The sequence below is a fragment of the Strigops habroptila genome, chromosome 7, assembly GCF_004027225.2.
Source record: "Strigops habroptila isolate Jane chromosome 7, bStrHab1.2.pri, whole genome shotgun sequence".
Taxonomy (NCBI): Eukaryota; Metazoa; Chordata; class Aves; order Psittaciformes; family Psittacidae; genus Strigops; species Strigops habroptila.
The window spans coordinates 39045639-39072989 of record NC_044283.2 but is presented as its reverse complement, the minus strand read 5'-3'; the positions used below and the strand labels follow the sequence as shown (position 1 = coordinate 39072989).

At 36.3% G+C, this 27351-nt stretch overlaps 1 protein-coding gene across 3 annotated transcripts in view; it reads left to right on the top strand.

Annotated features, from left to right (window-relative positions):
* Nucleotides 1-27351, top strand: part of GALNTL6 (polypeptide N-acetylgalactosaminyltransferase like 6) — a 477061-nt gene that overhangs the window by 150394 nt on the left and 299316 nt on the right. For all 3 annotated transcript variants that reach the window (XM_030493369.1, XM_030493368.1, XM_030493370.1), the window contains exon 2: nucleotides 12128-12236. In XM_030493369.1, the coding sequence (XP_030349229.1) occupies nucleotides 12128-12236 (109 nt within the window). The remainder of the gene's footprint in view (nucleotides 1-12127; nucleotides 12237-27351) is intronic.

The window sequence follows — 27351 nt, the reverse complement described above, 5'->3', positions numbered from 1 at the left end:
CTGTTCACCTTACTTTAATATGCTATTCACATTCAGACTGTTGATAAAATTAGATTTAACTAATCACAGTACTCCGTTTAGTGGAATATAGTGTGATTGGTTTTGTAATTGAAAACTATTGGCATAAAATTGAAAGGTCAGCTTAAATGACATTAGACAGAGAAGGTCATCTGTTTGTCCAATTTCAAAGTTTTTCGTTCAGAGGAAAAAAACGAGGTCATTGTTTGAATTTGAAATAGTTCATTAACACCTCTTGTAAGTCTTCCCTTCTTCCACTCCTGTTCCTTTTTTCCCGCCTGGGGAAGAATTTCTGTGCATATCTGAATTCTTTAAATATGTTCCCACTGCCAGGGGAAAAATCAGCATTCATTCACAGGCACAAGCAGAAGTACAAGACCTGGTAGATCATCAGTCCTAGTAGTTTGGTAATTTTAAGTGTAAGAATCCCATTGAACTTTAGTAGCTTTTCAGGTTTGTGGCATAATTTAATCTTCGCTGCTTTAATTATGCATAAACATTTCAGTCACTTGTCCACTTTAATTAAGAAAATCCACTGCTGCTTCATAAAATAGGATGATGTTGGGTTGGAACTATGAAGTATATGAATTCACAACATGGATGTGTTAGGCTATGTCATTGTCAGAGAGAGAAAAACATATTACAAGAAATAACTTAATCTTTCTTATTTTCAGGAAATGGTCACCTCCAGGTACTTCTCTTAGTTCTTTGTCCAGTTAGTATTAATGTTTCTTGTTGGTTTGTTTGGGTTTTTTTAATAAGGAGTTTATACTTGCTATTCTTAGTCTTATCCAATTACAAACAAAGTAATAGTGTTCTCTTCAAAGTTTCATATACTCACAGGGTCAGCAACAAGAGCTGAGAAGAAACTGAAAAACTAAGAGCGTTTAGTCTGGAGGAGAGAATAATTTTCATGTCCATGAAATGTAGCTGCTGGAAAGAAAATATGTTAATCCTTTCCCTGGTGAAAAGAACAAAGAAATAAAAGGCTTAATTTACAGCAAGTAATTCAGGATAGATGAAAGGGGAAGTTTTCTAATTGTAAGGATAATGAAGTATTGAAGTAGACTGCCTTGAGAGATTGTGCAATCTCTGCTATTGGAGATCTGCAAGAGCAGATTAGTTAGATACTTCAAGGAAGTAATTTGGCATACCCAGTCCTGATTTGAGGTGGGGCAAGATTATGTTTCAAAAGACATTCCAGATACATTTTTATGATTCTGAGACTGATTGTTGAATTTCACACACTAAAACATGGCTTAAAACTTTCTGTAGTAGTGAATTTATTCTTGGTGTTTCAACAAAAATGGGCATGATAGGGCAGAAACAGGAGCTATCTGTTGCTACCGTAATATCTTTGTATTGAGATTAGTCATAACTTCTTCAGTATTAATTAGCCTGTTCTTGCAATTGACTTGATTCAGGAGAGCAAATTCTATTCTCTTTTAGTATGTTAAGGCATTCATTATATTCCTGTGGTGGTGTTCTGTTGGTAGAAAGCGAGAGGGAAAACCTTTCCCACATTAAAGGAATATACTAAACAATGTTGTTTTGTCAAATCTCCCTCAATTTATTTTTAGAGATTTACCTACAAATGGGTATTTGTGTGGGAATAGCTTGACTTCACTCAGAAGAAAGGAAAGAAATTATTATGGGAATGAATATGAGACTGAGAAGGGAACGAGCATGGAGTTAAGTCACATTCAGAAAACATGTGAGACCAAAAAAAAAAATCAAGGACCTTGGAAGAGGCCTCCTTGTTAGCTTCGTATTTTCTTAAGAAAGCTGAACAAGAATGCAAACCTGTCAGTTACATGTAATTGGCTTTCTTTCTACAGCAGTCTGTGGAGTTTGTTTGAAAATCTCTTAGGGAATGGAAATTACTATTGAGTGCCCACATAAGGAAAGAATTGTTCAAGAAATTGAGTAATGATACATACACTACAGTATCAGAAGCCTGCTGATAGGAGTTGGCACTTGCATTTGTGCAGATTAGTTTGATTCAAGGTCTTCTTTAAAGTGCAAGGTAATAATTCTTTACCAATGTAGATTTATTACTTTAGTTAATTAAACAATGTTTTCTTTAGTCCAATGTAATCTAACCTGCAAATTCCAAAATTGGGTATTAGTGGTGCATTTAATTAGTGTGTTTTAATACCAGTTCTTGAACTGATGGATGTTTTTGCAGGAAGAAGGAGAATTCTAATAGTAACAGCATTACTTTTGTGGTGGGAATTTTTTGCATAAAGGTTTACTTTTTGATATAGATACTCTGGAGTATTTGTAAACAGATTAGGACCATGGCGCTCAGCAAGGTGGTAAAGTGTTTTCCTCCTCCGTATTGGCATTGCCAAAAGCTTGAGTATTCTGCAAATCAGTGCATTTGGAACATGAATTCTGTTGTGGCATTGATCAGCAAACAACTTCAGAAATACTGTTTACACAAATGAGTATTTTCCTTCTGCTGTTTGTAAAAATGTTCAGTTACTGTATTTCACCTGTACGCAGAGGCTGTTTCATAGTGTGGTAATTTATCTATAGAGACTAGAATTTAAAGCTCATTAAAACCATCATTAAAAAATCTATTACCTTTCTATTGTAATAATTAAAAAATGTATTCATAAAAGGCTCTTAGCTTTCACAAACACTCTAAGAGGCCAAATGAAGTTTTACCTCATACTGCAGTCAAAAATATGGAATATGCTCTCATTGGTGCAGAAACTATTTTTTCGTAGCAATTTTTCTATTTTAGAACTAAAACATGTAGAAAGTTCGGCTAAAGTTAGTTTCTGCATCTGCCCTTTTTCTTACAATGTTTCTTGAGTTTCTTTTCACCAAGTTGGAAGTAAGACAAATGAAAATAAAACATAAAGAAAAGATTGGTTTAGGTGTTTTAGTTATTGAGCAAATCTGTCATCAGTTTAGACCAGCAGGCAGAAAGAGATGGGAGTTGCTCACTCTGAGGAATCTTTTTATTACCCCTTCAGACTAGACTCTACCTCCTGTCCTACAGTCAGTTGAAATTGTGACATTTAGGAAGCCAAGGTTCACTGCCAGACTATGTAGGTCACCTTCAGCAATTTGTGGTGTTTCAGGTCAACAGATACGGAGTCCAAATTCCTCTGGAATTTTATCCCCTATCTGTGGAACTGGTATTACTCTTCTCCTCCTCCAAAGAGACTGGCGCATCTGTCTACGGGGAGAGGCTGAGGGAGTGGGGCCTGTTTAGCCTTAAAAAGACGAGGTGTTTATAGCCATCATACCGGTGGATATAAATACCTGTCTGTAGGGAGTAAAGAAGACGGAGCCAGATCTTTCTAGTGGTGCTGAGGGAAAGGGCAAAAGGCAATGGGCACTGACTGAAATACAGAAAAATACACTTAGACATACTTTGGTGTGCCCAGGATAGAAACTTGGTGCTATTCCGTCCCACTCCGCTATATTCTTTTGGAGGTTGCCTGTGTTACTTGAGACATTCTTAGCAGTCAGGAAATACAAATGTCAACTTTCTGGTTAGTTCTCCTTTATAGGAGATGCCAGCATGTAACTCATTGTTCATATGACAAATTAACTGAAATTGCCCTAGTCCTTTCACTGTGGTGGTAATGGATGTTGTGGAAATGTGCGATGTTAAAAGAAATGAGAAATAATTTTTTGAGGGTAATTTCAAAATACATCAGAGTTGCAAAGCACAGAACTTCCCTTGGGCCATCACCTGATATAGTCAACGTAGTAGGAGTCTGTGAACCCTTTTCCTGATAACTTGTAAAATACATGTGTTTAAAATTCTACATCCTGAATGGCAGTGCATACCGTAAGCTCTTAATCTATGAATGATGGATGCAAGACAGTATCTGAGCTAAAGAAGCTGTTAGTCTTCTCGTACCAATATATATTATTATACATCTGTAATCTTCCATAATTTGACATGATAAATCACAACTCCGCATGCAAATGCATCCTTACATAGTTTATATTCACCCAGTGCTCAAGCACTCATACACTAGGTCAATAGGCAATTGCAATGTTTTTAAAACTGGTATTTTAACTTAGTTTTTTTCTGCAGTTTTGTGACTTTAACAATATAATTGTAGTGCAGCAATAACAGCTTTTATACCTTTCTATAAAAATCTTAGTAATGAAATGCTTTCGGAGCTTGGCATTTTCTAAATAACATTATTAACAGCTTTAATTTGGAATTGATGGCATGATGCTACTGGGTTGTCCATGATATTCTAGAAACTAAAAGCACGGAAAGTCTGATGTGTTTCAAAAATGAAATAACCTTGAGTCATTCAGATGTCGCAGATTAAATCAAGTGCTGCCCTTTTTTTGATGTGCTGGGCTAATTATTTCTACTAATGTAAATGTCAGAGCAATGAAGACTTATTTGCTCTGGCATAACGAATAAATGGCACGAGAAATCTGAACATAAGCAGAAATTCATCCTGTCCCCAACTCTCTATTATATTGCTTCAAGCCAAGGGTTTAGAAAACAATTCAGGTTTGTATTTTTAAAAGTATTCTAAAGTTACTTAAAAATATAATTAAAAGGCAGTGATTGTATTTGAATGTATTCTATTTTTTTCTTCTTTTAGAAAGATTTTGAGTTTTAGAGCCTTTACTATCTTCTCTTGATAGCAGATAGTAGTACTCTACATTTTACTGAACAAACCTTTGCTTCATCCTTGGTGTCTTCCAACCTAACAAGGATATCCAGATCCACAGCAGTAATTTCTTTAAACTACATGGAAGGGTGGCGCTGTAGAATGAGGTCCCCCAAACATTCCTCTGGCACTCTCATCTCTCCAGTTCCCCCTGATCATTTCTTGTACGTCCCTGAAGTGCCACTCTGATGGCCAGCAGTTTTGGCAGGCAGTGGCTAGCCACCAGCAGTGCAGGACTGACTGAATGGCATTGAGAGGTGGGTGCCCCACTGGGCAGGGTGGCCACTGTCCATCCCCCACAGCCTGCCCCTGCGCTCACTGCAGCCACTGCTCTTCACCTAGAGGGACGGCATCCCAGAGAAGGACCCTGAGAAACATGGAGCATGAGGGTTCAAAACTATCAGCTGGTATTTTCAGTCTGTGTGATGCCTGCTCCTCATATTTTTAGGAAAGATCGTGGTGGACCCAAATTACCAGCAGTGGTTTTATGGTGATGGAAATTTCACAGTTGCCTAAGGACTGTATTGTACCTATTTGCTCTGCATAATACTTACACACAGATCTCAGTTACATTGGCAGTTCAGACATAAGACCTTTTCTGGTTTTTAGTCTAACACTAAAGAGATACAGGAAAGAAGAGCTACCCAAGTGACATACAGAGCTTAAGCATAAAGGCATAAAGATTAGATAGTGTGTTGTTTGGATATTATACGTTTTTCTATAGATTGGGCTGCCTTATATCAAGCACATCCTCAGGGGAAATAATATTTTGGCTTTCATCTCTAGTATCCTCAGCCAGTCACTGCACCAGAATGGATTTTGCTTGTGTGTGTACAAGTGGGAGAGCACTTCAACTTTAGATTTGGATGCTGTAGTGCTAATATTTCACTTTGATGGTCTTGTGCTAAAATTCAGCATAAACAGAAAAAGGTGAAATCTTTCAAAATGCGTAGTTTTCATGATCATTCCAACTCTTGGGGTAAACCTTCATGAGAATGTCTGTCTTCCTATGCTTGTGATAATACCAGGACAGAAATCTGGGAAATGGACATGTGATTTTGCAGCTGATTTATAATAAACTTATGGTGATATATCCAATGGCACCACTCTTTGTAAAGTGCTCCTCAAATATAATCTGATAAAGGAATTAATTTAATTGCTCAGTGGGTTCTGCGTTTGTTTATTATTATTATTGTCTTGTTGGATCAGAGTAGTTGGTCAGAGCTTAGAGTCCTGAAAGTTATCTGTGTTAGGAGGATGGAAGAAAAGTAGTGAATTATCTGTTTTACACAACACTGTTTACAAACACTATACAGAATCTTTTACTTCAAGAACAAAGAGGAATCAAACAGTGGTTGTTATGTTTCTCTTGAAACATCCCTGAAGGTGTCTAATGTCAGTACTTTACCACCTTTCTTTCCCATGTGCATGTTTTTCTGAGCAGGATCAAGTGCTTATGTTCTAAGCAAGATTATTTCCTAAAATAAATTAAACAATTGGAAATGATTATGCTGATCAGCATACGATTTTTTGTTAATGCAATATTTGATTGTATGTTGGTGTTTAGTAACCTCAGGCTAAAAGCTAGTCTGTAATTATCTCTTCTTCTTTTTAGAAAGGTGCATTTCCATTGATATATCATCTTCCTTTGCATGAGTCCCTTCTAATTGTCTGCCTCCGCAGAGTGAATTAAAAGTAAATGAGTTATTCAATGAAGGCACTTGTTTCTGAGTTCAAGCTTTCAAATGTCAAAGCAGAGAAGAGGTGTTTCTTTTTCCTTCTGAGGGATCTAATAGCCTGTGAGTGAGTTTTTGATGATTGCGCTATTTTGGGGGCTTATCATATTCTTTGTAATTGAACCAGATGTTGAGTCTTCTTTGGAGGAAAAGGAACTTCAGAGTCTGTGTAGTGATGTATCAGTCTTGCGTCTCAAAAGGGTTTAGATTAATGTAAAAGTGAAACAGGAAGGCAGATGCTGTATGTAATGTTGCTGTAGGTGGCTAATCCCTTTTGGACTGAAACACTTAAAAATGTTCAACTCACAGCTGCATACTACATGTAAAAAAATTTCTGGATGATAAATTGTTGTAGGATTTTTTTGACAGCCAGTCAAATTCCAGCTCTCTGTGTGCAGAGTGATATTTGCTATTATAATAGTTGCAATGATTAAAATAGTTCTTGACTTGCAAGGGCTGTAGAGGCAAACTGCACTATTTGTGGGTGACTTACTGGTATGTTTTGGAGGGGAAAACCCTAAGTATGTTTCAGCTAATCAGCTGTGCTGGTTTCTCATTCCTACATGTTGATATATCACTAAAGTACACCTATAAACATTGCTTACATGTTAGGGTGAGGTGCCTGAGGTAGGCAGGGGTGTCTATGCCTTCTCCTTTCTCATACTTTGGTTTCCGCTGGTAAGAAACTCTACTATGTTTGGTGGGAGGAACCATAACATTCTCCAATCATGCTTCCATTTCTTAGGCCTTCATATATACCAAAAGGGTACTGTTGCTCTTGCAGTTACAGGCACATGTAAAACTAACACTTTACACCAGTGTTGCGGTGTTGCTGCTATTTAAAAATAAGAGAACCCAGAATGTGCAAATAACAAACATGTATTCTCCATAATACTTTGTCTCCCATGTTCTATGGCTCAGTAATTTACTTAGCCACAGATTAATAATCCTTGATAAATTTTTCTTTTATGGTCTGGAACCAAGCTTATTTGATTATTTGTTTAAATGTCTAAACCAAATTTTGTGCTTAAATCATAACGTATTTTATAGCATAAATTTAATCTTTTTTGGTCTGACTGCTCATACGTTACCTTTAAAATGAAGAATTCCTTTTGTTGCTTTCTTTAGCATTTCTATTAATGCAGTGTGGTTAATTTTATTTCAGTTTAGCCCATCATCCTATGTTTAAAAGTGTGATCAGCAAGAATTCAGAATCAGGATCTGTTAGCACATTTGATCTTCTGAAGTGACTTCCTCTTCACCTACTCAGAACTTGTCTTTCTGAGATTGACCATACAGGTTGGGATATGGTTTCTGGGCTTTCTTGTGTGTACTTAAAACTCGCAACACTATCTTGGTTATTATTATCTAGCCATTAGAGATGATCATAGCCTGTGTATAACAAAACCAGAGTTTGTTCTAGTTTGATGTACAATGGTGTAATTTATCAGTGAATCCAAAAAAGATGGAGAACTGAGAAAGAAAAGTGGAGAGTATGTAGGGAGAAGACTAGGCTAGACTAAGACTATTATTTATTTATTTATTTATTCCCCCTTCCTTGCTTACTTGCCAGCTAGAAATGCTTTAGAAATGGAGACTTTTCCAGCCATTGTCATCTGGAAAAAGGAGTTATGTGAGCATACTTAGAGTTTTACAATGTAGCCTTTTAGCAGTTTTAAAAATATTCCAGAAACTGTGTTTCAAAATGCAATTTGTTTAGCCTTAGGCAAAAGTGAAATGGAGGAACTAGTTTTCCCAAGTGTTTTTGTATCTTTTTAAGCAATATAGCGACATCAAAAAAAAAAAAAAAAAAATCCTTCAGTTGCTGACGAGGGAGATATTTAGTGGAGGGACTGAAAGCAGTTCTGATTTCTTCAGAGCTTTAGAAATTTCACTGCAAAACCTCTTCCTCTCCCCAGAGAGTTTGGCTTTGAAACTCTACATTCCTTCCTAAGCCCTGTTTCATGCTTGCTGTGAATAAAACTAGGTGAAACCTAAAACAGGGTGAGTTTCATGAAGTTCAGTCCTTCTAAGGGCCACAATATGCACTCTCCATACCACACTTAGGAAGCCACTTTGCAAGGGCATTGTATTTCATTCCCCCCTACACTGAAAGGATCATCTAGAGCAAGGCTTTGGTTAGCTTTTTGTGTATCACATGATATTTGGATTTATATTTATCCTTTTGCTAGATTAATTTTAGTGAATGTATTTATTTAACTATATTATGCTTGCAAGAGGGCCCCTTGTTACATTAGACTTGTAAATGTTATCAGGTAAAGTAACTACAAGTAATTAATATTTTTTAAGACTAATGGCATCAAAATGCAAATAGGCAACAGAAAACCAGCTGTAAACTCCACTACTCAGCTTTATTTCAGTGTGCTGCAAACTTGCGATTTGCATCACTATTTTTAGGGAAAGAAGCCAGCACAGGAATAAAGGGTCACAAAAGTAAAGTTTATCCTGCTCTTGATAGGATAGTTTTGACAGTCTTGAGTGTTTGGGACCAACTGATTCGTACCGGCTGTACTCATATTGACAAGTGATTGATAGAAGTTTAATTGAAAACTATCTGTCTGGGCCTGATTTTTAAAGAGCCAGTTAGTGCTTCAGAGTGGATGATTTTGGGAATTTGGGTTCAAGAATCATAGTTAACACTGTGGCAGCCTGTGTTGTACCTTATGCTTCTGACTTTAAGTAACAACCTATTTCATATTTGTGCATGGCGTTTGACACTGTCCTGCACGACATCCTTGCCTCTAAATTGGAGAGACATCAATTTGATAGATGGACTGCTCAGTGGATAAAGAACTGGCTCGATGGCCGCACGCAAAGAGTTGTGGTAAACGGCTCGATGTCCAGTTGGAAAACAGTAACGAGTGGTGTCCCTCAGGGATCGGTGCTGGGACCCGTCCTGTTCAACATCTTTGTTGGTGGCATGGACAGTGGGATTAAGTGAGCCCCTAGCAAGTTTGCCGATGACATCAAGCTGTGTGGGTCGGTTGATACGCCGGAGGGAAGGAATGCCATCCAGAGAGACCTTGACATGCTTGTGAGGTGGGCCGATGCCAACCTTATGAAGTTTAACCAAGCCACGTGTAAGGTCCTACACCTGGGTTGGGGCAATCCCAGGCACTGCTACAGGTTGGGCAGAGAAGAGATTCAGAGCAGCCCTGCAGAAAAGGACTTGGGGTTGTTGGTTGATGAGAAACTGAATATGAGCTGGCTTAAGTGTGCGCTTGCAGCCCAGAAAGCCAACTGTATCCTGGGCTGCATCGAAAGAAGCGTGACCAGCAGGTCAAAGGAGGTGATCCTGCCCCTCTACTCTGCTCTCGTGAGACCTCACTTGGAGTACTGCATACAGTTCTGGTGTCCTCAACATAAAAAGGACATGGAGCTGTTGGAGCAAGTCCAGAGGAGGGCCACGAGGATGATAAGGGGGCTGGAGCACCTCCCATATGAAGACAGGCTGAGAGAGTTGGGGCTGTTCAGCCTGGAGAAGAGAAGGCTGCGTGGTGACCTCATAGCAGCCTTCCAGTATCTGAAGGGGGTCTATAAGGATGCTGGGGAAGGACTTAGGGACTGTAGAGGTAGGACAAGGGGTAATGGGTTCAAACTTCAACAGGGGAAGTTTAGGTTAGATATAAGGAGGAAGTTCTTTACAGTGATAGGTAGTGAGGCACTGGAGTGGGTTGCCCAAGGAAGTTGTGAATGCTCCATCCCTTGTGGTGCTCAAGGCCAGGTTGGACAGAGCCTAGGGCAACATGGTCTAGTGCGAGGTGTCCCTGCCCATGGCAGGGGGGGTTGGAACTGGATAATCTTAAGGTCCTTTCCAACTCTAACTATTCTATGATTCTATGATTCTATATTACTATTAGAATATTAGCATTATTTGAACTCAAGAATTATTGACATTAATGAGTTCATTTCAAGGATGTGAAAGGTTAGATATTTTGGTAACATGGAATAGTTGTATCAGGATATCTTTAGTTCTTCTTCAGTTCTTCCAGGTGTGAACCTCTGAATTGTATTGTATTAAAACAAGACAGCAGTGTTGTCTTGGAGTATGTCTTCAGAAGTTGTAATAGAGGAATAAGCACAGGCTGGATCGCATTTTGGTGATATGTAACGTTAGTTACCTTTAATATTAAAACTAAAGAAAGTAGGTCATGCTAGCCGAATGTGGTGAATTTTTCTTACTAAGTCAGGGATTTACTGGAGAGCACTGAGCTCACAGCACTTTTCTCTGAATATCCGACATTCTCAGAAATATCAGCTGATCCAAAGGATTACTAGTACCCGTTGCTTGGAGGTAACCGGCCATGCCTGGCATTCCTCACTTCCTGCTTACAACTCTGAAAGCCCTCAAACCGCAGTTTTAAGGATGGCTTACCTTCCAGATCCATATCTTGTAATTTGGCAAACATTTGTCTGTTTTAAAAAGAGAAGCCCTAACTGAAAATCCTTGGACAACTTCACTTGAAGCCATCAAGTATCATCCTGTTTTGTGCAAAATCAATGAAAGAAGATGGGTGAGTCCAGTGTTCGTTAGGCTTACACACTTTGTACATAAAGTTCAGAGCGTCACTCTTACATATGTGTAAGGTTATTGTGGAGCTTTCAGTATTTCCTAGTAGAAGGCTAATCAAATGTTGTTTCCCTGCAACTGCTTTTCAAGTGTGTTGTCATATGCCTTTTGATAATGGTATTTGTAACATGCATTGTATATATGCTTCTCGTTCTGGACAACTTACTAGTTCAAACCTAGAATTAACAGAACTGGAGTTTTCATATTACTCCTAAGTAGCAATGAATTGCTTTCTTACTTTCTTCAGCAGAGATATGGTAGATTATGCTTGCTTACTAATATTTTCTCCATTTCTTAGTACATTTTTTGTAGATTAAGCATTTAGAAAACGGCTAAATTTACTTGAAACATTCTGCATCTTTGTACTACTTCCTATGGATCTAAATTTTGTACTTCAAATGTACTTTCAATGGTACTTTTCTAATTTATTTTTCTAAAATACCAGCATTTTGCAGAAAGAATGAGAAAAAAGGAAAGCTCTAGAAAGATAAATTTGCTTAGAAGTGAAAAGCAGTTCTTAGCTTTACACAAGAATTTGGGGTCTGGAAAGGGGAAGTCAACTTACCAACTGTGTTGCATAGGGTTTGTTTGCTGGGTATTTTTTAGGGGGGATGGGTTTGTTTGCTTTTTTACCCTTATCTATTATGATGAAGAAAGATTTACAGGATTTGAAAGTGCTTTGAGGGTCTCTTTACTCTGCGTCTCTGATACAGCAAGGCTGGCCTTATGTGAATGACAATAACTCATCATTAGCTATAAAAAAAAACCAAAACCAAACCAAAACAGAAACAAACAAACAAACAAAACTTATTTAGTGGTCCATTTATCTGTGAGTTTCTTGCCAAACAGTCATAGCAGGACACTGCTGGAAAGAGAAGTGTTAAGTATGAATTGTTTGACATATTTTGATTAATTGTTTGTCAAGAACTAAATTTATGGTTTTCTCACACTATTTAGAAAAATAGCTTCATTTTTCACGGTAAAGTTTCAATATTTGCATTGGATAAACTGAATATTTTATTTACCTGTGTCATATTATAAGTGTTCTTCTGTAATAATGCAAACCGTATAAGTATGTATACATTTGTTTGTTTGTTTGTTTTTTGTTTTCATAGACACTTCCACTGGGGCTGGGAGATGGACAGCTCTTTACCTGGACTGATGGCTTGAAAAGGAAGGACTGGCATGATTATGAAAGCATTCAAAAAGATGCTATGCGTTCAGGTATACATAAATTCAGAGCAAATTTAAGTAGTTTATTCATTCTTTCTCCATATGGTTATTATTTTAAGTCAGCTAAAAAACATTCCTAACAGCCTTTTTTTGATTGCAGCATGTCACAAGTACATAATGTCCCAAACTGAGGGGTCAGACCAACCACAAATACTTTATCTCTGAAAATAGGCAAGTGAAAATAAAAATGTGTTTCATGCTAATAGCTATGTCATGATTTTACAGAAAATGGGCAAAAATATTATTATAAAAATATTTTTAGTGTTGAAATCAGTTGTTATACTGTGACCAAATATAAGCAAAAGTGTCGGTTTCCAAAGGGACATATGTCACAGCTGAAGCTGAGTTGTCCTTAAATCACTGAATAAAACCTGAGTCCAGTACCTATAACTGCCAAGAACATCTAAGGTTATGTTAGAAACAAATTTTGACCCTTTTCACTATTATCGAACTCAAATCCTTTAGTTTTGCTAAAGCTACTTCACTTCATTCTGACAGTCTAAAATTATTTGAAAATGAGAGCAAATTCTATTTGTAGATACGCTGAAGGGCACTTTGTTACAGTAAGTAATGTAATTTTAATGTACCTTCATGTGCTCTATGCCATATGTGCAAAGAAAAGTCTATGTTCTTCTTTCTGTCATCAAAGCATGTTCAGATTTGAATTTTTCTTTTATAATATAATTTACAATTTTTCAGCATGAGATGAATTAAATTAAAAGGAAAGAAAGGAAACAGCAGCTGAATTGCACCTTAGTCAGTGTCTGAAAGTCATTATTTTACAAAGGCCAATCTACTATTCTAAAATAAATTATGCGTCTTGATCCCACTGTCAGAAGACAGCCAACACCGCCCCCAAAATACCTCTATAACTGAATCCAGTTGACAGATTCATAAGACTTGGTAAGTACTTGATTTTGCAGGAGCCTGAACCAGTAAAATATTGCATGTATAGGTGAATTTTAAAAACCATTTTTCCCTTTCTCTTTTGAATCTTTTTTATCACTAACTGAAAAATTATCCTTCCCTCCCACATGGTCTTAAGAGGAGAAACGGTGGAAAGGGGAATTAATTTATCGATTAAGTTATCTTAGAAGTTGTCAGATAAATGTTAATTGTGTTCCAAATTGCTAAGTGTAAAATGGCAAATATCTAAGAGAGAATGTACAAAATAGAAGCAGCATGTATGTATAAACATGCACATATGTAGGGAATATCAGAACGGACCTTTTTGAGGGATGTCCACTGACGCTTTGGCAATGTACTTTTGATTCCTAAGTATGTCATGTGGATCCCATATGTTTTGGAAAATAAACACTAATGCTTATAATTATCTGATGGATAGCTGTAGCATTGGCAATGTAATGCAAGCCATTGCATGGAGTGGACTAAGAAATTAGCAAAATGTAACTTTGTGATTCCCAATCCTACTCTTAACATTATAACTGTAGTAGAATGCCCTGGTGAATTTTTTTTTTCCCAGTAAACTTCTATTTTTGGTAATAATAATACTATTTAAAATATTCTGACTTGTTTATGTTTTTATTGGCTTCCTGCTGATAGTGTTTGCTGAGTTTTAACGTTTAAGAATTATTCTTTTTTTAATGATTTTTGTGTCATTATTATTAATTAGATTTCATTTTTTTCTTTGAAAATCACAACACAGTAATGCAAATGCAAAGCTGAAGTATCTCAGTGCACTCTTTTGGGACATACTATATAATTTCTGTCCTGAATAACAAAGCAAAATATAGCTGAAATCAATTTTTATTTAAAAATCAATCTGAAGTCATGAAATAACACCAGTGAAAGGGCTTCTCGGGGCATTTCAGGAAAGGCAGTAAATGCTCGTTACACAGAAAAGGAGTGAAGACTTTCAAATTCAGTTTATCTGTTTAATTGTAAAGCTTACCATTTCCTGAGAACTGGGCATAAGAATTTCATAAATCTAATTATGTTTAATTAGATTTATGTTCTAGTTGAACATAAATCTAGTTTCTCCATGCTAGTTTCTCCATGGCTATTTCTTCTGTTTCAAGGCCAAATATTTTGACCCCCTTTTATTCCACCAAATTAAAAACAATATTCCTGAATTTCTGGTCTCTCCTCAGTGGAAATCATTGATTGGTTTAAAGCTAAAGAGAAAAGCCATTTGTTAGACTATCTGAGGTTCAAGTGTACATTCATCATGTTTTTACCATTAGTTCGCATTCTGTTAGCATGATGATGGTACTTGAGAAAGAAGGAAGTAAATAACAGAGTGGCAAGGCATTTTGGTTAATTACATTTATCCAAAATGTATTTGATATTCAAAGACTCTTGCAGAGGCAGAGGCTTCGGTAACTGGTACTACTTTTTCAACTTCTAACTTATATGGAATTTGCTCATGGTATAGATCCTTCCAAGGTCAGTTTCCTTCAGCTGGATTTGCTGAAGTCCTTTTGAGCAGAAGACACCTTTGTGGGCTTCTCACCTAAGAAAACAAGGGATGGTACAGATGCAATCACACTGTAGCTATTGCTTGCTGTCACTCTTCTGTCAGTGATGGTCTAAATCTTCCTAGTGTGTCCACTTGTGCTGCACATAGTTTTTATTTAACGTTCCTTGATAGCTTAGAGTCACACTCTCTAGGATATTAGTTTTACAGCAGAAGACACATTAACTAATAACATGTAATCTGAAGACTTGTGATATGTATTCATGGTGAGTATTTCTTGGGATGAGGTGCTTGCTTTTGGAAAATACATATTTTGTTTGTTAAGAATAGGAGAAGCAAATCTGAAGCTGTTTCACATAGCAAAGTCCAGGCAAGCCTCTTCAAGTGTGCATAAGATTACATCTAGACGTGGACATCAGATCATCTTTTTTCAGTGGCCTTGTGGATTGTTACTCTGTTCTCAACACAGAAACAATGTACTCTGAGTGGAGATATATATATATATGTATGTAGTTGTGTGTATATATGTATTTATATATTCAAATGCTATTGACATTGCAGAAAGAAATAAACTCCTCAAGGAGGTACACCAAACCACGACAATATCGCAGATGGTATGGCCTGTAATTAAGGCGACAGCCTGGGAGTCCAGAAATTTAAGTATAATTTCCACTTTACTCACAGGTATTTAATTTTCTCTGTGACTTGATTTCTTGGAAAGAGAACACTTTCTGGCTCTGCTAAGAATGTTGTAGGATATTGTTTCATACTAGTGGAGAAAATGCAAAGCATTCTTCAGAGTTATAATTCCACAACAGCTAATTTGTTCAACATCATATTTTTCTGTACCCTAGTAAAAATTCGTAAATTAGCATGTGATGTGGGACTGCACTGCTATCAGTTTTGCTATCACAGCACAGCCCAGTGGGCTACACACAGGTTTTTCAGAGATACTGCCATGATCTTACTGATGCTGTTGCACAGATGCGCAAAACAGCAATTGGCTCCTACACCTATGCCCAGCTGTATCTTGTGTAACATAATACCTACTTTACAGCCACCACTGAAAGGAAATTATTATCCAGTCTGCTTGGATTTTCTTCTCTGACTTCAAACCATGTGTCATTTCTATTTAGGAAAACAAACAAGCAAAACCCAAACAACCCAACTCTAGATTCAACAACTTGCATTTTCTGATGTTAAGTGGACACACAGGTGGGTTAAAATTTCCCCACTGACAGATCTGCAGATACAGGTTAATTGTATATTTTTATATACTATCATGTTTACTCTTGCTTTTTAAATATGAGTTAGGAAAAGTACCAGAACTACTTCTCTAATACAAAGTAATTTGCTGTTTTACTTGCAGCTTCTTTCTTTTCCACAAGACTTTAATACAGTTTCAATATTTTCAATCCCTCTGAGTGAAAATAAGATTTTCAAAACAGGTCTAAGAATTTCATTTGGTTAATTTTGATACAAGAGTGCAAGAAGCCAATAGAGGGAATGTGCTGTTGGATTGCAAAAGTACTAACTGCTATGCTGATGGTGCAATAGGGAAGATGATAGCCAACTAGTTGCCAGTTATCCAAGCCCCGATTTCCTCAAAGGCAGAAAGGAATGCTTAATGACTTATATTAAATATATTGCTCGTCAGTACAGAATAGACATAGTGAAATGAAAAATTATTTTATTCAGCTAACACAATTGCTTCCTTTTTTCTCTGAATATGATTCTGTCATTACCTCAAAACCAGTGATTCAAATACAAAAAAAGGAATGCAAAAGTTTACCTTAAAAAAAAAAAAAAAAAGCGATTCCCAACTAAAGAGTTGGGATAGATACTTCAGGAAGAAAAAAAAAAAAAAGGTTTAATTGTTTCAATTTTCTGAAGTAGGCCATTAAGTCGAGTAGATATTACAATGGAGGGGGAGGGAACAGAATAAGCTAATCAGAGAAACTGACTTTATTGGAGCTGATATGTCATGCTATCTTTTGACAAGAAATCAGCATTTAAAATAAGAGCTGTTTCTATTAATTTATTTTCCTCTGGGAATACAACTGATGACATGCTCTGATGAAGAATATGCTTAATTTGCATTAAAAAATATGAGAACTACAAACAAATGCAAATCTTACATCTGCCAATTTTTGTTTTTGTACGTAGTAAACAATGTCATATCTATATCAGAAGAGCATTCTTGCATTGCAGTTCATAGTTGTGAGTGCAGCCTATGTAAATGCAGCTTGTGTAGTAATAACCTAGGTAGCTACTGGTATGCTTATTAGTCCAGCTACTGCAACACTGATTGTATTAGAGCAGTGTAAATCTGCCTGTGTTTCTTGGTAGAGAACCTGGATGCCAAAGCTCTTGATACTGCTTATTTATCAGCTACTGACTTGGCAATTTCTTCATTTCATCAGAGGTTTCCCTACTTCCCTTTGGTTGTCTGGGGAGGACTCTGAGGACATGTCTATCAAGATGTTCATTTCAGGAGCATGGCAACTGCTGTGGCACCTGTGGCCACTGATTTTCCAGGCTTTCTGTTCAGAACTAGGAGTTTGAGATCCCTGAATGCTCCTGTGAGGGATGAGATTCACAGGAGAGAGCCGTGAAGGCCTAAGGTAGTAATTCAGCAGTATCCATGAGAAGAAATTCTGTCAAATCCACCTCTATCTTTATGTCCTGGGTGGTGAGACTAAGAGTCCTAGAGAATCAGTCAATGTCATTGTTACTCCATTTCTGAAAGTTACTATATCTATTTTCCTCAAGAAATTCTCAGATGTATGTGCTCATCAATTACAAGAAATAGCAGTAATGATGAATTACAGCCCTTCTCAGATAAGAGGAAGGATTCAAATGTATAATTCTTGGGCTTTTAAAGAAGTACAGATTGAATGTTTATATTTAAATATGGTGCTATTTCTGATCACGAAAAGCTATTTCTAACTACAAGCGATATCTTTCCCATTGTAAAATACTGCAACGGGGGAACTGGAGGAATAGAAAAATGGAAACTTTTCATCTGAACAGAACTGACGGAAAACAAAAAGTAAGGTTTAACTTCTGAAAAATGTTTTATCAATTCTATTAATGAAATTAATAGTCTATAAACTGATGTAGAAAGATTGCATACTGCAAATTCTGTAGTGTTTTTTTGTTTGTTTGTTTTCAATTTCTGTTCTTTAAATACTGTCTTTATTTTTGGAGGTATTTTTAACATCTTGCATATGTATGCCAAAATGATTATGTTCCATGAGGGGTATTGAAAATTCAATGTAATTGAAAGCAAATTTCTGAGAGAACAGGTAAGGAGTTGTGTTTATAGCACTAAATATAAGTTTGTAAAAGCTTTTGTCTTCAAAATAAATTGCTTAGGGAATTGATAAAGTGACTTCCAAGATGTGGCTCTCAATACTTTTGTTTGACCGTTGAGCCATTTTGCTCCTATATGCTAATGAGATCCCAAAGGAAAAAAACTTCTAGAATGTACTGTATCACCCAATGGTAATCCCAGCAGCTATAGAGTCATTAGCAGAGTCTTTGTTCCCCCTATTTGTATATTTAAATAGCATGGGGAAGCCTTGTGTGGACAGAAGGAATTTCCTATAGTCAGTATAGTCTTTACCGTTCTGCTTCTTCAAAATGTTATCTTGACCAGGAGAAGGGGATTTTAAAGATCTTGACCTTTACATGCCTCAGTGCAGGCATTTCATAAAGATTAGTTCTATAAACAGTCAGACAGTATGTTCAATAGTTCTACAAACAAACATTCTTACAGATTAGTTCTATAAACAGGCTAAACAGACATTGAAAAAGAAGTTAACTGTATATGTTCGTGATGAAATGGAAATAGAATGAAACTCTGTATCCTGAGTGGAATGTTAAAATGAGGATAAAGAATCAAGAGTGCTTTTGTACAGCAATAAAAAGTAGTGACCACCTGAGATTTGGCTTCTCTGTGATTTAAAGAAACTGTGCACAGGTGATTTTTTCCCCCATCATTTCTGTTCAATAATTTTTGAGAATAAAATGCAGTAGAATAATTCCTGCAAATTTATGTGGTTAATCCTTATCATTTTGAACGGTGCCCACTCTTAAATTCAGAAGAACTTGCCATAGCCATGCCTAGTGCCAAAGTGCCTCTAAAAGATATGAGGCAGCATCATACAGATAGTAACATTTAATGTATTTCCCTATTAGTTATGAAAAAATTAGCTCTGTGATACCTATACAGCTAAATATAATAAAAGTTGTGCAGGGAAAGAAGTGTATACTACAATATTGATTTACTTATCCCATATTTCAGATGGGATTATACACTGGGAATTCTGTCAACATTATATATTAAACAAATATGCTAAATTTAATTTAAGCCTCTGAACTTGCAATTCCTGTAGAAGGAATTTAAGAACTTGCAATATAATTGGAACTGTAGTGGTATCCAAGGTCTCAGTAAACAGTCATAACCTGATTGTTCATAGCATTAATCATGACTATGTTTCATGGAGTTTACAATGTACTGTTTTGTAAAAGAGGGAAATGTTCATCAGTTTATCTTAATGAGATGATTAAAAAAAATTCAAAAATATACTGTTAATCATTGCTTGTCAAGGAGATGGCATGTAAAAGATATATAATATGAAAGATGGTTACAGTCTACTGCAGTTGTATAAAGTGTTTCACATATTAAAACACATTTACCCTGTAAATATAAAGTGCTGTAGACTATGTTTGATTCTACCACTCTTACTCAAGCTTAATGATCTGGATGTCATATTGAAAACAGTGAGACCAGTTTGGAGCCAGGTGCCAAACACAAATAAGGGTATTATACTATCAAATATTGATTTGTAAAGAGATTTTTTAGTGATGCCTTCTCCAGAAGTTTAAACCCTAATATCTAGAAAATATGGGTTGGTTTGTTTTTTTTCACAAGTGCTTAAGTTTTTCCCTGGATGACTACAAACGTCAGACTGTGGAATGGCATTTTACAGTATTATCGAAGTGGTAATTTTGGGTTAGTACCCACCCCCACTCGATCTCAACTTACAACCAAATTTACACTGCTGCAGAAGAAGCCAGGAAGTGTAAGGCTGTGGCTGTAATAGCATTTGTCTCTGACAGAAAACTGTTCACATGCTAGAACTAATTCTTGCCACTTAAATCTCTATGTAAAAAGGAGTTTGTGTGGCTGTAAGTCAGAGTCAGGCTTTCTTTTTAATGCACAATAACTCTGTGATCTCGGTACTCACAGCAAAGATTTGAGGCCCTTCTTGTAGTTAGCTAAATTCTTTCCCTGTTCTTCCCTGCCTGCCTCCTGCCTTTGAAAACTCATCAGCGATACCACCTAAACATAATTGGTAAGCTAATTTTTAAATACTGCCGGAGAGGCCAAGGAAGGGGGAACAGAGTTCATAATACAACCCTTTGACTCATATTAATTGGAGCCCTGAAAGTGATCTTCAGTGTACCCTTCTGAACTGGTATGTTGAGTTTTACCATGACAGTCAGAAAGAAAATTATAATTTCAGTGTCAGCAAAAAATGTCATCAGAGAGAGAGATTTAGTGATTATGAAAAAATAATTCTATCTGGATAGTCTTCTGAATCATGTGGCTCATTTGCAGGGAGAGTTTGAAATGAACGAACAGCTGAGAGACTTTCAGACTAGACCTGTCCGAGTGGAAGGAGTAGGACAGCTCTATAGACCATCTAAACTGAGTCGATTGTCTCTTGTGATAGGTGTAAAAATGACCAAGTTTGTCAGTTTAGAGCAATTAGTGCTTGACTCAATGGCACAAAGAAACATTGTTTTCTTTTGTATGCCAGTTTTGAGGTGTTGATTTTTGCTATGAAAATTCCATTTCAGAGAAGAAGGGGGAAATGAATCCTAACAAAACTGTGGCAAAAGAGCTGGAACAAGTACTTGACAGCAATTATAGAATATCAAGACCATATTTTTCAATTCAGAAGCAAAGACAAAAGGGAATTTTTCCTTACTATTTTTGTGTTGTCTTTTTAAGTTTAAAACATGGAATAAGCTGCTGTCAATGAGCTTTAAAGGCTATTTCTTTTAAAGATTTAACGAAGACATTTCTTTAACCTGAATCCAGGTCAAATGGCCCATAAGAGGAACTTCAGTTTTAAAGATCAGCCAAACAATTGGCCAAGGCTCTTTTGAGGGTCTAATTACATAATACTTGAGGGAATTTGCTGTCAGCATAGTATACTAGTGTCACATATTACCTGCACACTAGTCGGTAATCTTGCATGTTACAGATGTAGAATAGTCATGATGATAATCCTAAACACTCCATTCCAAAGAAATTAGAAATCTCTTTCCACTCTAAAATTTGCAAGTTGCTTTCCTTAGCATTGCAACTGTTAAGATTCTTCAAAGATGATATATAATGTATTGTATGGTACTATCTGTGTGCTTCTATTTGACTAGGTATTGTAAACTTACTTTTTTCATGCATAGAAAACACAGTTTAGATTATATAGTTCAATTCATCAGCACAAATTGGGAATATTTTTTAACCTTTAGCCCTTCAAAAGGCCAACAAGATGTTTGGATTTAACAATCATTCCTTAAAAAAACCCAATGAACTGTGCCTACTTTCCTGTCATAGCTTTTTTCTTCTGAGGGTATGAATTAACTTCACAAGTAAAGTGAATGTGTAGTATAGTTATCTCAATAAAGTTTATGACTGAAATATGTGGAAGGTGACTCTTTTCTTTCCTGTTTTCGTTAAACAAGGCTGACAGAAAAATTATTGGACTGGTGAAACAGTTTGTCTGACATCTAGTCAATATGTGTGAAAAGGCAGAGATATATGATTGTTTTGCTATAATTTGCCTTATAGATACTAGCTTATCAAGTGATGCAGTGGCGTGATATCTGGGAGAATCCGTCCTCCTTCTAACAAATGGAAACTAAAAAAAGAAACCACACTTCTGAGAGTGGCATTTTGTTCTGCTGACATGCATCGAAGTTCTGCTGTCTACAAGCTGGAAACTAACTTTTTTTAAGCAATCTTAAAAGTCCTGCAAGTGATGTTGAAATGTGAATAGTAAGACTTGCCAGGAAATTCAGTTGAAAAACAAACAAACAAACAAATTGATATATATATATAAAAATTGCATTATCAGTGTTCTTAATTCATGGACATAGCCTTGCTTTTGGTATTCCTTAGTTAATTTACTCTTTAAGACGGTTTATATTTTTTTATGTTTAGATGATAGCCAAAGTAATTTCAGGTTACCCTATTACTTCTGTTTTATATGCTAATTAATTAGGTATCATGTATGTGTTTTGGAAACTTTGGTCAATGCATATGAGGCTACTGATACTTCTAGTTGCTCCTTTGTAAGGCAACTAACAAAAGGTGAGCCTGATCCTGAAGCACTGATCGTGAAGCACACAGTACTGGTGTATAAATCAGGGAAGGAATAGTCTCCAGAGGGCAAGTTGTGGACGCTAAAAGGATGCTAATTCCTTTGTCCTCACAGCACTGACAGTTCCTTTATGAACGTCTTTCCTGCTTTTTGGGGGAAAGGCTATTTTTGTTACTGAAAACTTCAAGTCACTCTTGAGAGATTTTTTAGTTTAGAGACCAGTCTAATTTTAATATTGTCACATGAAAATTAAAAGAAGCCTTGAACTAAATAACATATTAGTTTATTTGGGGGTTTTATATATTTTGTTCCCAGCTTTTGCTAATGCATTTATACTGGGAAGAAATCCAAACTTCACATGCTTTGGAAAGAAGAGTGAAAGCTGTGCACTGTTAAAGTTCTAGAGGGCTGACATTTTAATTAGCTGCTATTAATCAGTAAGTTAAGCAAGTTACTAACATACTGCCGCTTCAGCATGGTATTTAAATGACTTTTTCCCCCCTGGTTTATACAACCATCAAAATCTTTTAAAGTTTGTAATAAACTGTGATACAGACCATGTTTTCATCTGTTTTGGGTTCTTTTCTGAGAAATCTGAAGTTTTACATGGAAGTTAGGAAACTCTGAGGATTTCTTGGCAATGTCATATACTCAAATAACATTTTTTTCATTTAATATCTGTTTTATTTAGTGGATAAGAATTACACATATCAAAAACGCTAATAAGGGTGCTGATAAAACAAAGGTTCTTGGCTACAGTTTTGGCCCACTGGCATAGTTCAGTTCAGACCTTTCGTTTGAGGGAAGCTTAAGAACTAAGTTCTGGAGCTACATCCCTGTTTTGACAAGGTCTTTTGATGCTAATCCTTGAGGGTAGCTGTCTCTCTAGATGCCTGGATGAGCAGTTTGTGTTCAAATAGTTCTTGGTCAACTGGTACAAATGAAATGGAAAAGAGAGAAGAAAAGGAGTGGGTTGGAAGGTTCCTCATTACTTAGCGTAAAATGTGAATGTTACCGTGTAGGGATGCTTTTTTTATACGTTTATTTATTTTTAGCAACCACTCTTAAAGGCATACTGAAGGATAGATTCTTTCAATAAGCTTAAGTGTATTCCATGCATTTTAACAGACCATCATCTCGATGATGAATCTATTGTAAAGGAAGTGAGTTCATGCTAGTGATTTCTGTCAGTGACAACTGACAAATTAAAAAGTGAAACTTTTTTCTGTCTGTGATAAAATGGGGAAGTATTGTTTTGGTTCACAAACAGGATTTTCAATTTGGATGTCTATTCTTTCATAATCTTAGTTAAATTTTGTTGTTTATATAAGATTTTAAAAAAGAGAGACTGTAATTTTAGAAGTTTGCTTTTCAGAATGTATTTTTGATTTGCTTCAACCCAGACATCAACAAAATGAAAGAAAAAAAAAAAAAATTAAGTTTTTTCTTTTGGCTGAATACAAACATCAGTTTTCAGCAAATTAATTTCTTCCAAAGAAGAAATTGGCTCTAATATCGGAAATCTACTCAAATTTGTGTCAGGGATATGAAAAAAAGCTGGCATTAATTTGACACTTGCCATTAAGAGAGAGGGTGAATCAATGGCAAGAGAAGAAGAGGGCTGTGCAGAGCTGTCCTCATAGCAGGGAAGCATTAAATTTAGTTCTCCTTACCACAGGAATGTCAGTCAGACATAAGGCTCTTTTAAAGATAGAATGTGTTTTAAACCACAAAATGAATTATAAAAGGCAATATTAATGATTGCAGCATTAGTAGTATAAGAAGAGGGAAAGACAGTCACTGGGTAGTGTGGTAGCAGTGAGTACATGCAGCATTGAAACAGTTTACAGAAGAGTAACGTGTCTGATTCACCAAAAGAAAACATGAAAAGGAGAAGGGTGTTGAGATTCAAAGTGCTTCTTTGGGTGTGGTGGAAAAAAATTCATTATGTTTTAAGTAAAGCAGAAGGACTTAGATAGACCAGTCCCAAGATCGTGACATAACATGAGTTTCGGTAGTTCATCTGTCATTACTGCACTTTGCTATGTCTTGAAATGTTAATACAGTTCCCTAGGCTTATATTGTTTGTCTTGAGGATAATAATAGTATCTCTGAATGTGTGGGGGTGAGGGTGGCTGCTTTTTTATTAAACCAGATAATTATTTGCATACTCAGCTTCAGTTTCATATTAAAGTAATTATCATCTCAGAAATATGTCACTACATTATATAATATATAGATCAGAGTGCACCTGAGAAAGCAATAAAACACATATATATTGCCTGAGGAAGTTACCTTCTTGGCCCTGAGTGTGCAAACTCTGCTTGCTTATAGGTGCTCTTCTCAACTTTACAATAGGAAGAAGGATGGCCTGAGTCACCATGTGGGGAATCAGGTGACATAGTTTGTGTTCCTGAGTCTGCCTCAGACTTTAACTGTGAATATTTACTATATCTTCATATGAAGAATGGATATATTTTATTTTATTTTTTTCTCTAAGGGGTCTTACAAGCTAAACCTAAGTTTGCTGGGAGCCATGACAGCTCATATATTCTTTCTCTGTAGGATGCACATCATGAAGCAGTGCTTCCAGTGCAAGAGTGACTACGCTGTTGCATAATGTTAACTCATACTTAGCTAAATTCATTTTTACAGGTTATTCCATCTTTGTTGTGCAACAGCTACAAAGCCGGCTTCTAGAGCTAGTTTAGGTTGCATTTATTAAAAAAAAAAAAAAAAAAAAAAGAAAGAATTCAAGAACTACTATTAATAAGTTTGTTCCATTAACATCCTCTTTGTTTTCCTGTGATGGTATGCAGTAAACAGCACATGGTTATATTACAATCTTAGAATGAAGAAAAAAAAAGAAGGGGAGGTAAAAGTCTTGTGTTATTAATTACAGCTGTTAGAACCCCATCAGTTTTTATTTCTGGGCTTTCTAAAACTATATCTACACAGCTGTAATTTTGCATTAACTTTGTGGAGCTGTTCTAGTTCATGCATATACCATGTTAGTAACACTCTGAGCTCTTTCAAGAGATCAGCGTGGACACATGCATTAATTATAGAAGACCCACTGGTACTAGAGACTATTAGAATGCCATTCTTGATGCAGTTTATGGGAATTAATTTATTTAATCACTGAAACAAACACCTTAAGAGTATTAGATTTTTTTTTTCAGGTAATCTTGTTCCATCGTAGGTCCTTTTTTATCCTAGCAGGTCGTTCAGTTACTAAACCAAACTGTGAAGCCTTTTTTATGGTTGTGTTCTATTGCTCACATGCTTGCTCTTTCAGCATTTGTCTCTGATTAATGGTCCACAGCCAGTCTGTTCTAATGTTAAATGAAAAAAGCATTCCAGTGGCTGTGGCATTTGGTGATAAGTAGTTAGACTAAATAGAAGATGTACTGTGCATCCACTGGCTACAGAGTTATGATTAGATTCAGCTCAGCCTGCAGAACACTACTGAGGATATTGCTGCTCTGCTATAGTGATAGAGCAGCTCATATCAAAACAGCATTTGTTGCTGCTTATCTTGCATCGTACACTGTGGCATTCTAAATACACTGGACATACCAAATAGTATGGTGAGGTTTTTTTTCTTCCTTTTTTTTCTAGACTTATTAAAGTGGGAAGGGGGGTAGAATGAGTCTTTCTGCCTGGCAAGCCATTGTAGTACTTGCAGCAAGTGATAGATTTTTTAAAAACATTATTTATTTTTGTGAAGCTTTTGTTCAAGCCTACAGACAACTTACTTTTCAGAGATCATATGCAGTCCTTCTTCTTCTGAAACACGACGATGCCACTGATTAACCTCATGATATATTTTAAAGCAATCACTTTTCTCCACACACTGTGTTTCTACTCCATGATGCGTATGTTGAAAATTCAGAGGCTGCATTTTTAATGTTTTGAATGGATGAAAAAGGTGAGGGAGACATTACTCTTATTTTCTATAAAGCACAGGCTATATGATTTAGGAATTTATTATTGATTGAGAAAATGCACATATTTAAGATATAAAGCACAGTGTCTTGATTTAAAATGACCAAAATGAAATGAGTGGTATAAAAGTTACTGTAAGCAGGGTTGGATTGCTCCAACTGTTACCTGCACAGTGCACCTTTTCTGCCAGGACACAACTGCCAACAGGCCAGGTTGAAATTTACAGTGCAATCTAATAAAATGCCTAGATACTTGCAGGAATTAATCTTGAGAGAGCTGAGCTCATTTTTAGTTCTTGAAAATAATTGACTTAGCAAACAATATTTTATTAAACAAAAAACATATAAGGACTAATTCCTTAAGTGTAACAATAATAATTTTGTAGTCCTCTTTGGATAGGCCAGCTGATTTTTCCCCACTCCTGAATGAAATCCTTCATTACTTTTGGGAACTGTGGATTCCTGTGAGGCAATAAGACCTGATTCAAGTTGTCAGAGCTTTGGTGCTGTAACCTGGTCCTTCTGCCACTCTGCCTGATGTTGCTTTTTCTTGCTCTGCTACCCATGCTGCTTCATTCTTCTGCTCGCCACACTGCTGCTCTAATCAGCTTTTAACTGCCCTGCCTCACCATGTGTCTTTTGCTAGCAGTTTCTGTTTCTTTTTATAGAAATGCCTCTCAAACATATGTAAAATAAAAGGTTCCCATTTGTCCCTCTCATCTCCTCTTCTCTCCAGGAAATGCCTTTCCTTTATCTACCTCCTACCCAGTATGGGATTTCTTTTTCTTGAGGGGTGGGAAAATGTGTCACTGCTCTAAGTATAGATCTCATTTCTGTGTTAGCAACAGTTTACTTTCATTTTTCTCTCATGTGAATGGTAAGCAAACAATATTCTAAAGATCCAACTACAGTACAGTATGAATATACCCTTTTAGTTTTTTTAAGGAGCATATTCCTCTCTCTGTTTTTTGTTTGTTGTTCGGGGTTTTTTTTGTTGTTCTTGTGATTTGGTTTGTGGTTTGTTGGGAAAACAAACATTCCATTCTGGATGTAAGCCAGCAGTCAAATAACAAATTTTAAAGTTATATGTTTTTTTCCCTTTTTCTCCAAACCTATTGTTCTTCTATAAAGCCATTCCTGAAGAGAGAAACAATTTAGCTCATATTTCTCCTGCTGACCATCATGCTACTGTAGCAACAATCCAGAAAGGACGATAACATATCATCTATACCACTTACTGAGGACTACATGGTCCTTGAAACAAAAACCTGTATATGCTACTGTCATCTCAAGGTTAATAAAATAGTAGAAATTTGAATGCT